This window comes from Buteo buteo, chromosome 23, assembly GCF_964188355.1.
Source record: "Buteo buteo chromosome 23, bButBut1.hap1.1, whole genome shotgun sequence".
Taxonomy (NCBI): domain Eukaryota; kingdom Metazoa; phylum Chordata; class Aves; order Accipitriformes; family Accipitridae; genus Buteo; species Buteo buteo.
In genome coordinates, this window is record NC_134193.1 from 6,055,502 (window position 1) to 6,068,292 (window position 12,791).

A 12,791-nucleotide genomic window follows, 5' to 3' on the forward strand; every position below is an offset into this window, starting at 1 on the left:
AAGTCACAAACGGGACGTCCCCTTGCTCCTGCTCACCCTATCGCCAGGAGATGCTGTCACACCTCCAAGGGCCCCCTCGTGCCAAAAAAAACCCCAGAAACTGCAATGCCACCTTGCCCCCAGCTCCTGGTCTCCTGCATCCTGGTGCTGGGGGCGGGGGGGAACATCAACCAGGCACCACAGACCCTCTCAGGGAGGCACCCAATCTGTTGGTCCAGCCCAATTTGAGCCAAAACCCAAGGTTTTCAGCCAAAGGGAGCCCAAATGCTCCAAGACCTTTGTGGATGTTGTTCCTCACCCACCAGGCTCAGCACCCCTGGCACAGCCTGGCCACAGTGGGTGCCCCCCAGGAGACAGCCCACGGCCCGGCTATGCACCCAATGGGTGCCCATCCTTGCCTGGGACATCTTGTGCCCTGGCTCTCACAGCCCCCCCTCCCACCGGCGGGGATTTCGTTATTCATTTATAAACAATAAAACATTTTTAATAAGTTATTTATGGCTCCAGCAGCACTATAAAAGCCGCAGTCTGTGATCGCCCGGCACAGCTGGGGAACATTTTGGAGCAGGCAGAGGGGAGCGAGGTGTGATGGAGAGCTCGGCTCAGCTCACACCTCATCTGCGAGCGTCCTGCCGGGCTCCCCCGGCCAGCTCCTGCACCAGGACCAGGTTTTGGGGACCAGGGTGGGTGCTAGGGGCACCCAGGTGGAAGGAAACCGCTCAGCGGGGGTTCCGTACGCTTTGCAAATTCAGGCATCACCCATTCCAATGTGACGGTGGTGGTTGCACCCCCCAGCCGGATCTTGCTCAAGGGACATCCCCCCTGATCCGTGCTGCTCACAGGGGGACAGGGTCAGGGGGCAGCAATAGGATCCTTGGAGCGATCGCTGGGCTCCAGCTCGATGTCACCACCTGTCCCTTGCCCATGGCTATGAGGGAAGCGGGCAGGATGGGTCCCACAGCCCGTCTCATGGCCGCACAGTCTGGGGACTGATTAAGGGCACGTTACCATCGAGGCTAAGCCGGCATGGCTTCTCTGATGTCTGCTAAGCGCTGAGTGGGCTGCCTCCTGCCTTCAGAGCCCACAAGAAGGTCTCCAGAGCAGGGGCTGAGCATCCCCCAAAGCTGGGCTCACTCCTGGAGCACCATGGACTCGGCCCTGATGCATCCCAGCAGGTGACAGGGAGTAAATCAGGGCTGCCCCAGCCTTCCCCTGCCCACAACCACCACCACCCTTGGGCAGGGAAGCGAAGTTTCCTCTGCCCCTGCCCTGCCTCTCCCCGCTCAAACCAGGGGTGAATCGCCTGGGATTTTACCCACCTGAGCTAGCCAGGACTGCTGCTGCCCCTCTGCCAGGGAAACTGAGGCACAGCAAGTCGTAAGGGTGAGCTCTGTTAAGGCCAGGCTCCAATGCTGGGAACAGGGGCCAAAGAAAATCCCAGTGACACCGCCACCATGCCGGTGTCAGAAATCCCAGGGCAGAACTGGGGAGGGTTCAGGGAAAGGGACAGGCAAATGCCTGCTTGAACCTGCCAGCTCCTGCCTGCAACCCCGAGATCACCAGCTCCCCCAAGCCAACAGATCCAGTTGCAAGATAAATATTAAATCTTTCAGCGACAGGTAATCCACCCCCAGTGGGACTTGAGGAGTGGGGACAAGGACACAAGACAATGAACCCTGTGCGCTAGCTCAGCCCCATCCCTGGGCCCACCCATTGCTGCTTCCCTGGGGCAGGAGGGATGGGGACACAGATAGAGCCCAGACACACTCGTGTCAGAGATTATCACGAAATATATATATATATATATATATATATATACAGCTCATCCACCCCACCCAGCGGGGCAAGGGAAGACTGCAGTCTCCAGCCGTCCCCAGCCCCTCAGCGAGAGGACAGCCCCTCATCCCCCACGCCATCACCCTCCCAGCACCCCCGACCCCACCGCCACGTCCCCCCAGGCAGGGTCTGGGCAGGGGGACAGACCGTTTTCCTGCCACAGCAGCCTCTGCTCCCCATGTCCCACAGCAGCACCGAAGGGGCCCTCACCCCACTTTGCTCCGCTCCCCGCACCACTGGCTGCTCCAAGTGGAGCAGAAGGGTCTCAGCCCTGGCTGGTGGGGGGCAGAAGGAGGGTGATGGCAGTGCTGCCTCTGAAAGCATCGACCAGGGGCACACACAGGTCCCCCCCACCCAACAGGAGACTCCCAGGGCACTGTGGCCTCCACCAAGCCTTCACCCTCAGCTCGGGGGTATAGCCTGGCAGAGCCTGGAAGGAGGCAGAGGGGCAGGATGGTGCCTCGGCAAGGACCCCACAGCTCCAGCCTCTTCCCAAGCCCGCCACGGGGGGTCCAAGCACACACAGACCCCCCCAAAGCCTCTCTCCTCCTGCCCCTCGGCAGCAGGCCAGCTTCGAGATCTCCCCAAAGCACCCCCTCCTGCCTCCCCATCATCCGTCACTGCAGCAGCTCCTCCCAGGAGATGGGTCGGGAGAAGACCTCCCGCTCCAGCCACAGGTCGTAGTTGACCTGGAAATCCTCGGGCAGGTCCACACGCTGGCCCAGCACGCTCTGCAGGCAGTTGTCCACAGGCAGAAAATCAGGGTTGCTGTGTGCCCGGTCGTAGCGACGCGAGTTGAAGCGCTCGATGCTGGCACGCAGGGCACATTCCTCTGCCTGGAAGTCCCAGGGCCGGGCATCCAGGTCTGGGCAGAGTGAAGAGGGGTGTCAGAGGGGAGCTGGGGGCCCTTCAGCAAGCCCAAGTCCCTCAGGAAACGTCTTTGCAGGTCCTTACAAAGAGCAACACGCAGAGCACAGAGCAGGCAGCCACCAATAGCTCCAACACCAGCCATTGCCAGCCCTTTCCCTCTTCCCTGCGATGCCACCACTCCAAATCCCTCCCCGCACCCCAGAACTAAGGGTTGCACAAGCCCTAAGCAGAAAAGGGACAGCTCTGGGCACAGACACGTCACTGCACGGAGCAGGAAGGACAGCAGGTAATGGGATGTTCTGCAGCTGCTGTGAAGGACGTACCGTTGCCGTAAGCCCAGTCATCATTGAGACGGTGCCGCACTTTCTGGTAGATGGCCGACATGGTCTTCATGTTGCTCTTCCTCCACTGCCGGCCCAGGTACTTGGTCTGTACCTTGAGCAGCTTCAGCACATAAAGCTGCATCATGGCCTGCTTCACCTTCAGTGCCCGCTTCAGGATGGGTGCTGACTTGAACACCACCAGCATCTGCAGGGAACAGCCTCCCCAGCAGCCGGGGACAGTGGGTTGACATGGCTGGGACAGATACATGGGTACACACATGCCAACCACCACGTCCAGCACACACAAGCCCTTCCCTGCAGTGTGCGCTGTCCCTCTCCCCTTCCACCCACCCTCTCTTGCCTCCTGCTCCCCAGCAAAGTCTGGGGTACCATGCAAGGGCCACCCCAAGGCACCCGCAGCCCCCTCACCCTGTCCAGGCACCCTGTGACAGCCCAGTCTGGCCAGGGCTGAGCCCCAGTGGGTTCCCCAGCCCTCACCATGGTGCGGGAGTGCTTCCACTTGGTCAGTTTGTTCAGGATGCGGAGGAGGTTTATGCAGGAGAAGAGGTTCCTCCAGCAAAACTGGTTGTTGTCTCCAGCTTCCTGCGGGAAAGCAGAGGAAGGGGTCAGGCAAGAGATCAGAGCTGGGATGAGAAGAGGCTGTTCTGGTCTGAGGACCCTTGCCCAAAGGGGTACAGCACAGCATGCAGGCAGGAGATGTCTGCCAGCCCCATGCACCCCCCCAAACCCCCAGCAGCACCAGGGGTCAAGTCCAGGAGTGCTGAGGGTGCCAGGGCTGGGTGCTGGAGCCCTGCTGCCTCCCCGTACCCATGATACCCCCTGGGAAGCACCCCAGGATGCCAGGACCTGGCAGAGAAGGGAGGGACTCACCAGGCTCTCTGCCGTCAGCTCCGGCAGCTCATGTACTACGCAGTACGGGTAGTCCAGGACAGAAATGCTGGGGGAAAGAGAGGGGGTGTTGTGCTTTTCCCCCAGATCCTACCTGGCCTGGGGGCAACACAGCCCCACCCTCCCACCCACTGGAGTGGGCACTTCCCTGCATCTACCTGCGCCCAAGCCACAGCCAGGGAGGGACTGTGGAGGGGAAAAGCAAGCAGGGACCCGCTCCCCACACCCGGCAGGGATGCGGGCAGGCAACCCCCTCCACTACCTGTTCTTGGCAGTGATGTAGGACATGATGTTCTGGTTGAAGAACTTCAGGATGAGCGGGATGCAGTTGGCGAAGACCAGATGCTGGGCCATGTACTCAAACTGAGGAGAAAGGCAGGTGAATGGGGACCCACCACCCTGGGTCCTGGTGCATCCCCAAAGCCCCGTGCAGGGCGGCTGGACCCTGGCCCACCTCACCTGGTAGATGTGATTCAGCTTGAAGTGCTTGAGCAGGAGGAGCAGCACAGCAGAAATGGCTTTGACGATGATCTCCTTGTGCCGATTGACATCCACCCCCAGCTTCATGCTCTGCAGCACTGTGGTCCTGGGGAACACAGAGGGATCCTTGGGCTGGGGCACTGTCCGCACCCTGCCAGCCCCGGAGGTGTCGGCAGACAGTCCTGCCATCCCCTGGGCTCTCAGCAGCCACCTGCAACCAGCTCCTGCAGCAACACACAATTCCTGGCACACCACTGAGCAGAAGACGGTCAGATCACCCAGGAGGCCTCAGAGCAGCCCCAGCCCAAACCGTGCCACCCTGCCTGACTCCCTCCCATCCTCCGTTCCCTTCCCACCATCACCCAGCACCTCTGCTCGCCCTCCACTATCACTCACGGCATCTCCTCCGGCAAGACATCTGCCAAGATATTGATGGAGTCTGTCTTGGCTTTGGAGGTGGGGGCTGCGGCAAGGAGGATCTTCAGCAGAGCAATCTGGGGAGAAAGGATTGATGGAAAAGGGATGGGAGCAGGGGAAGCGGACACAGGCTCCCCTCCCCACCACAGGAGGGAGTAACAGGGGTGCATATGTGGGGAGGGAAGAAAACGTGGGGGGCATCACCGGAAAGGGATGGAGCAGTGGAGGCAGACCCCCTCCACTTAGCCCAGGGGACCCCCAGTGCTCCCCAGCTCACCATGTACTGCGGCAGGCTTGGCAGGAGGCCCTGGTACAGGATCTCCGCAGGGACTTGCTCCACTTCTTCTTCCCCCTGGTGCCAGGAGAGACCACAAAACCTCATACCAGGAGCTGCCACCAGCATCATGGGCCTGGCTCAGCCCTAGGCTCTCCAACCCCAAGGGCAGGATACCACCAGCTCCTGCCCAAAGCCTCTCCACACCCCCCACCCTCTGCCCACAGCAATTGCTCCTCCCTCCCCAGCAGAGCAAACCCCCCAGCCCTGCCAAAAGCCAAAAGGCCTGGGGGCACCAAGTGCCCCCAGCTCCCAGCCTAGGAGCTTCGTCTCATCCTCATGCCCACACTCACCCCAGAGAGCGGGGAGCGCAGGTACTCATCCTCCATATGCACTTGCACCTCCGCGATTGATGTGTACTTGTGCTGCACAGGGAGAGAGCAGAGGTTCACACCACAGACTCCCCCTATCAATGTCACCAGCCCCAGCCTGGTCCCATCATCTTTTTAAGTCCCTCCCTGTTATTCCTGTCCCAGTGGTCACCGATGTTGATGGGCAGGGTGGTAGCTCCTGGCCTCACCTCTGGGACAAGCCCAGTACAAAAGGGATGAGGCCAATAAAGAAAGCGGCTCAGTCAGCCTCGGAGACCAGCGATGGGATGAAAAATTATGGCCACTCCCAACAAAGGGCTGAGCAAGTGGGAGAGGGCTCAGGAAAATGCACCACTGGCCCTGACCTGTGATCAGTGCAGGGTGATGGGGAAGGGGCATCCACACAACAGCAGGGGCTGGAGGAATTCATCAATGTACTCACCAGCTTCAGGGTTCGGATGCTCTCATGGATGGGCCTGGGCAAGCCCACCACAGTGTTGGTGTCACTAGAGAGAAGGGAAAGAGCCAGGATGGGTGCAGGCAGGAGCAAACCTGAGCCACCCATGGGCTGGTCAGAGACCACCACCCCAAGAACAAGCCAGCGAGCTCAGAACTTCCCCCCCAGATTGGCAGCCCCCCCAGGCTGGCTCTGCAGGAACCCACCTGCCCAGCGTGTAGCCAATGAACTTGCTGCGGCTGGACTCCAGGAACATCTCAATGTCCTTCTCTCTGCAGCAAAGGGAAAAGGGGAAGAGTCACATCTTCCTGTCTGCCTAGGTACATCACAGCCCCAGGCACAGGCCATCAGGAAAAACCTCACTGTCAGATAAAGGAGATGGTGCTGAGCCCACCCCACCAAAAGAACAGCCGCCAAAGTGACGACCCCATCATCTTCCCCACACCCTTGCTGAAGTTCTCAGCATTTAACAGCCTCCGTTTTCCTCAACCTGCTCCAGCTCTCCCTGCAGGTCAGCCCCACGGACTCACCGGACCTTGGGGGCCCAGGGTAGCCCCTTGGGGCAGGTGATGCGGTCACTGGGGGGATGCTGAGTGGGTGGAGGCATCACTTCGTCCCGTTCGAGGGGGAAGGTCTCTCCCTCCAGGCTGTTGTCATCATCATTTTCCTCCTCTTCCTCACGGGAGTCATCAGCTTTGTAAGGGTCCCGCTCATTGAAGGCATCGAGGTTATCCTGTTTAATTAGGGCCTGGAGACAGAAGACCAGGCAGGTGAGTAATGTGGGGACAAGTTGCTCCAAGGTCAGTGCCCAGACCCCAGCCGTCCCCTCATTAACATCACCATCCCCAGCTCCCTGCGCCAGCCTCACCTTGTGCTCTCGCCGGCCTCGCTTCTGTTGCTGCTCAATCAGATCAGAGGCGGATGCGGGTGGGGAGGCAGCTCGCATGTTGCGGATCACTTTAATGCTGTCCTCCGGGAGGGGTGGGAGGCCCAGGATCTCCCGCTTCTCTGCCTTCATGCTCTGGAGCTCCTCAAAGCCCCCAAGGGTGCACTGCAAGGGAGACCATGGCACCCTGAGCACAGGGGACTCCTTGACACGTGGCACCGGGGCCTTCTCCAAATCCACTCTCCCGGAGGCCCAAATCCTTCCTCAGGGTATAAAACAAGAGCTGCCTGGGCCCGTGCTGCTCTTGTCGTTGTGAAAGGCAGAAGGGACAGGAGGGTGTTCAGGCATCAACAATTGAAGTGTCTGGACCTTTTCTTTCATGCAGACCCCAGCCAGTGACCTTGCTTTGGGTCTGTCCTCAGTATCCAGCTCCAGACACCAATATGCAATGCTCCCCTATGGGGTGAAACCTGGGTGTGGCTTTAATAGGGCACAAACTACTCAGCTGAACACCAGAAAAAGAGGATGGCGCAATTACAGCCAGCTCTGAGAGCAGAATTTCCTTCCTCTGCTGAACATCAAACCACAAGATGCATGTCAGCACACCCCATGGCCTCTCCTTACCAGCACAGTCTTCCAGAGCAAGAGCAGCACCTTCTTCATGGGGAAGTGCGGAGCGTGGCCACTGCAGAATTTGGTCACCATCCCAAAGAGCATGACAGAGAAGGGCTCGTTGTTGTACAGGGGCGCTCCTGGAACCACATGGCAGGAATAGCCAGGCATCCCTCACCCTTGACCTCACCCCAAGTGCCAGCACCACCAGCCTCTGCACCCTCACACAGCCTCTGCAGTCTCACACCCCCCATCTCCGAGATCCTCATCTCACCCCAACTTCTTGCTTCCTTTCCAAGGCCTTGTAACAGCCACAATTTCTTACCTCTGTGTTGTGAGGAAATGACAGCCCCAATATTCAATTTTTTTGCCCAGGGAGAGAGCAGTTGGACAGCAGAAAAGGCTGGCTGGCTTCCTCTGCTCATCCCGCTTTGCCCCACCAGCAAGGTTCAGCCTAGCAGAAACCAACCCAGTGCTGCCAGTCCCTATTAACTGAGGCCTAGAGACAAACCCCATCTCACTTGCTCGCACTTCAGCCCTAGAAACCTCCATCCTGTCAACATCCAAGCACATGGTCCTCACCCAGCTCTGCTCGGAAGGTCTGTCTCATGCTCTTCCACTCGGGCTTGTCCCCCTCAGCCTCCTGCCGAACAGTCTCCACAATCAGGTACATGATGTTCAGCAGCACCCTGCAAAAAGCAGAAAGTCAGGCAAATCACCGGAGGCTGGGATGAGTTATGGAGGCACCACCAGCACCCAGGGCGCTGGGGGGAGGCTGGACCAGCCCAGACCACAGCCGGTTTCCATGCACCCACTCCACACCAGGGGACTGGTGCTCAGGCACTGGGGAAAAAGGTCTCTGCAAGTCAAAGCAGGAAAAAAAATTGCTTTCCCATACTTTATTGCTTTCATGTCCCCAACCAGCCACACGCCTGCTGTGCAGGCTGAGCACAAGGGACATCTGCGGACTGAGCAGACCTGAGCACACCTGACAACATTCACAGAGCCGGGGCAGAAGGTGGGACAGCCCTGGGACGCCCTCCGGTGCCTGCTGGCCTGTCTTAGCTCACCAAAGAAACCAGCAAGCGCTGGGTCCCCCTCCTTGGCCTTAGAGCATCCCATCCTCCCAAGCCCTGCTCCATACCTGAGGTCCGTGCTGTCAGCCAGGGAGATGGCCGGCTTTCTCACGGCACTGCTGCAAGCTGCGCTGTTACTGCGGAGGGAAAACAGCCTCAAGAGGGGCCTTTGGAGACATTTTAACTCTGCCACGAGCAATCCACATGCCAGAGCCAAACCCTGGACTAGATATAGCTGCAACAAGTCCCCTGTTCACAATGCAATCAAGGGAGGAGGAACAGACCTGCCTCTATTTGCTGCCAGGCAGCACGACTCATAATGAATTTCTGTATAAATCAGGTATAATTCTACATTACCTATCCACCCAGAACAGCAGGAGTCATTACTGGTGGCTGCCCAAATCAGATTAGGAATAGACAGACCAGGAATGGGACTGCCACCAACTGGAAAAAACTCCTGCCATGGAGCTCCAGAGCCATTTCTGAAGTGCTTTCCTCCAGTACTCACTCAATCTCCATGTTCAGCAGCTCCACCAAAGCGTTGAACGTCCCCACTTCCAGCAAGAGGAAGATGTTATACCTCATCCAGGCCTGCACCTCAGCCTCAGAGCCACACTCCCCAAACGTGCCTGCAATGATACCCTTGCTGGATCCCATCTCCATAGGGATCCTGAGGCCCTCCCACACCGCCAGAGCACTTTGCACGGGGAATGAAAAACACAGCCTTAATTTTAAGGCAAAAAGTTGGATGCAGAGGACAGAATTGCCCTCCTGTAGGTAACGCAGCCGAGGTCTGGCAGATCCAGGATAGCACAAGGAAGTAGGCCAAATTTTGGAACAAACTCCTATAAACTGTCTGGCTCCCGTGAGAATTAGCTTCGTTCCAGACATTCCAGGTGAAATAAAAAATGCAAGAAAAAAAAATTAAGTTTTTTAAATTGATAGCCTCCAATCCATTACCCAGATTTAGCAATGGGGAAACTAAGGGGGCAGAGGCCTGGTGTCACCTTGGGCAACGTAAAGGATGGCTCGGGCAACCTTCAGCCTCTTTTCCCGCGCAGTGACCTCCAGCCCGTCGAGAAGCCGCATGGCGTGGGTGCGGTGCTGGTTCTTGTCCAGTTCGGTCCATTTCTTCTCCCGCACTGAAAAGCCAAAGTAGGCAGGCTGAGGGCATGGGGCTCCTCTGCCTGCCCTGGACACAAATATCAATGGAAAAGCTCAAAAGGATTTGGCATGATGGAAAACAGGGCTGCCCCAGGGAACGCTGCGCTCTGGGAAGTAACGCCCAGGAATGCGTGATCAGCCCAGAGGGACCGTCTCCTGCCTTCCCTCAGACAACTAGATGAATCACATCCATCTGAACCAGCGCTGGCAGCTGATGGGAAATGAGCTGGATGCTCTTGCTGCTGCCAGTATGTTCCAGCACAGCCGTCCTGGCACTGATGAACCACCTCGGACATCAACATCAGCAAACGCTGAGCACGCTGGAGGCAGCAAGCTGCGCTCCAGAACCAGCCCACGCACACTAATGAGGTCTCCAGTACAAACTGTGTGAAGACTATCAGTGCACAGCTCGAGCTTTCTGACGCAGCATTAATGCATCAGTCCCTATGTCTCCTTCAGGAGATCCCTGTCCCTCCCAGAAGGGGCAAGAGGTCGAAGAGAAGGATCTTACCGTGGATCCTGAAGTCCTCCTCGAAGCACTTGCGGTTGAGCAGGAACTCTGGCCCTTCTGTGTAGCTGTATAGCTCTGCCAAAAGAGCACAGAGGAAAATCTCCAACAACCTGCACCAAGTCGTCGGAGAAAGCTGCAACCTGCCCACGTTAATTGCAGTTTTATCCAAGATGAGGGAAATGCAAAAAACATACCCAGCATAAGGCTAAAAAAATTAATTACACAATATCACTTCCTTTTAACACGAATAAGGTGTTTAAAGACAATAATAGAGCGATACTGGAGTTGACAGAGCTCCTTTAATCACTACCAGGAAAGAAAATCATGGCTGATTAATTGATCCACCAAGACAAGTTCCTTACCGGAGAGCTCTGCTGCCCATTTGTCAGTATCTGCATATTCAAACTCCAGGTCTGGGGACTCTGAATAGCCCTGAAAGCAGAGAAAGAATTCAGTTAAATTACAGCATTTTTCAGGAAAACCAAAATCCCCAAGACATTCACAATTCACCTCATCCTCTCGCAAATCCAGGACTGTATCTTCTGTTTAAGAGACCAAAAACGTACCCACAGCAGCGTAAACGTTACCAAGGCAACTTCTACCCACCTCCTGCATCTCCATCCCAGCTCCGCTGCACTGAGCCATGCTGTGCTTCACTGGTGGGCAGCCCCCGCATCACCTCTAAAACACTCCAGGAGCCCCAAAAGGCCAAAAAATAAAGCAGGAGACGGGGCATGTTTAATCTGCACTGAGCCATGCTGTGCTTCGCTGGTGGGCAGCCCCCGCATCACCTCTAAAACACTCCAGAAGCCCCAAAAGGCAAAAAAATAGAGCAGGAGATGGGGCATGTTTAATCTTGGGGCAGGGAGTGGATTATGGGGGACCAGAGAGCTTTCAGAGCTCACCCACGTGTGAAAATTTGGGCTATCCCCCCAGTGCCAATCGGAGGGATGCCAGCAGATGCAAACAGTGAGAACGAAAGAACTCCAAGAAGCTTTGGTGAGGCTGGAAAAACATCCAAGAGAAGCCTTAGACCACAAAACATCTGCTCCCTTTAAACAAGTCATCAGCGTGGACCCACAGCAAAACCCTCCCAAATCTCAGGGCACCCACTCCTGAGCGAGGGGCTGATCCAAACCCCTGGCTGCTTGAAAGGTGGTGGGTCTGCACTGCTCTGTGGGGCTGGGAGCCATTCCCCAGCACCTAAGGCTCATGCAAACCTCCTCAGGGCCCTCTCCTGTCATTTGAGGGAGCATCCCCCACCCTGCTGAGGACACCCCTGGAACCATCCCAGGAATTAAACCTGATTCGGGGGACGCAATGGAAAAGCCGTGGGATAAATCAGCTCCACCCAGTCCCACGCAACCCTCCCGATCCCCCACGGCTCCGGGGTCCCCACCAGGACCTCGCTGTCTCCTTGGAGGGGTCGGTCACCTCTTGCCATAGCCCACACTGAGCACCACAGCAGGACCGACCCGATGCACGGGGACCCGACGACCCAGTCCTCGCCGCACCCCGGCCACTGCCGCACAGGGCCGGTACTGCCGGTAACGACCGGCAAAGCTGGGGAGAAGTCCCTGGCCGGGGTGGGGAAAGCCCAGAGCAGTCCTGGAAGGAGCGTGGCCAGTACCGGGTCCGTTTGGGAACCTGGGGACCCAGCCACCCTCATGCCCCAGACAGGTCAAACCGACCCAGACTTGAGGAAGAGATGGATGACCGGGAAACCGGCACCGACCCGAGCCCGGTACCGACCCAGGTGAGCTCTGGGCAGAGCCGGTACCGAACGGGCCTGTCAGAGAAAGGCCTCTCGGCTCCACAAAGCCGGTACCGGCCCGCACAGCCCCGCTGTTGGCGCCTCAGGCCAAGGCTTTGGGGCGGCAGGACCGGCCCCGGGGGAACCGGTACCGAAGCACCGGCTCCGGGGGAGGGAGCGGCTGGTCCAGCACCGGCCCGCGGGACGGCGGAGCCCCAAACACAGCGGGAAGCCCCGCGCGGGTCAGGACTGAAGCGGACGGCGGAGCCCGCGGGCGCCGGCACCGCACGGGCAGGCCCCGGGCCCACGGCGGAGGAGGACGAACGCGGCCTCGCCCGGGAAGGCCGCCTCCCCCCACCACCACCATCCCGCCCCGCGGAGCCGGGCCCGGCGGCGGCGGCGCTGACCTCGGAGTCCTTGCGCGGCGGGCGGCCCAGGTCGCGGGCCTTACCGGGCGGCGCAGCCCCGCCGCGGGCCTTGTTGTTACCCGGGAGCGGCCCCGCACCCCCAACGCCGCCGCCGCCGCCCGGCTCCATGTCGGCCGCCCTCCACCGCGCCGAGCTCTCGCGAGGACTCACCCCCCCCTCTCGCGGGAGCGGCAGGGAGAGCCGGGGCAGCGCCGCCGCCATGTTGGGAGTGGCACCGGGTAGGGTAGCTCCGGTCTTTCGGGCGACCGGGATGTGGATCTGCCCGCCGGTCCCGCCGCCCCGCCGCGGCGGCCGCGTCACCGCCCAGCGCCGCCCGCCCCCGGCGGCCACGGACAGCGCGGCACCCGGCCGAGCGGCGCGCTCCGCCCCCGCGCGGCCATCTTAGGTGTGGCACGCCGCTGGCCTCAGCCATGCTGGGAGCGGC

At 59.0% G+C, this 12,791-nt stretch overlaps 1 protein-coding gene across 4 annotated transcripts; it reads right to left on the reverse strand.

Moving 5' to 3' along the window:
* Positions 1-489: 489 nt before the first annotated feature.
* On the reverse strand, positions 490-12,583 carry STRIP1 (striatin interacting protein 1). Of its 4 annotated transcripts, XM_075055800.1 has the most exons (22): positions 11,027-12,236; positions 10,800-10,911; positions 10,549-10,618; positions 10,187-10,261; positions 9,519-9,653; positions 9,020-9,140; positions 8,580-8,648; positions 8,018-8,124; positions 7,448-7,575; positions 6,806-6,988; positions 6,468-6,685; positions 6,144-6,209; positions 5,923-5,986; positions 5,463-5,534; positions 5,113-5,187; positions 4,815-4,912; positions 4,398-4,524; positions 4,201-4,301; positions 3,921-3,987; positions 3,528-3,632; positions 3,030-3,234; positions 490-2,701 (listed from the first exon to the last, which is right to left on the reverse strand). In XM_075055800.1, exons 1-22 carry the CDS (start codon positions 11,251-11,253, stop codon positions 2,454-2,456), a joined length of 2,673 nt encoding a protein of 890 aa, XP_074911901.1. In that variant the 5' UTR covers positions 11,254-12,236; the 3' UTR covers positions 490-2,453. The 4 variants fall into 4 exon arrangements, with proteins under 4 accessions (XP_074911901.1, XP_074911899.1, XP_074911898.1 ...); XM_075055798.1 differs by lacking the exons at positions 10,800-10,911; positions 11,027-12,236 and adding an exon at positions 12,518-12,583 and having other exon boundaries at positions 491-2,701; XM_075055797.1 differs by lacking the exons at positions 10,800-10,911; positions 11,027-12,236 and adding an exon at positions 12,347-12,494 and having other exon boundaries at positions 491-2,701.
* Positions 12,584-12,791: the final 208 nt, after the last annotated feature.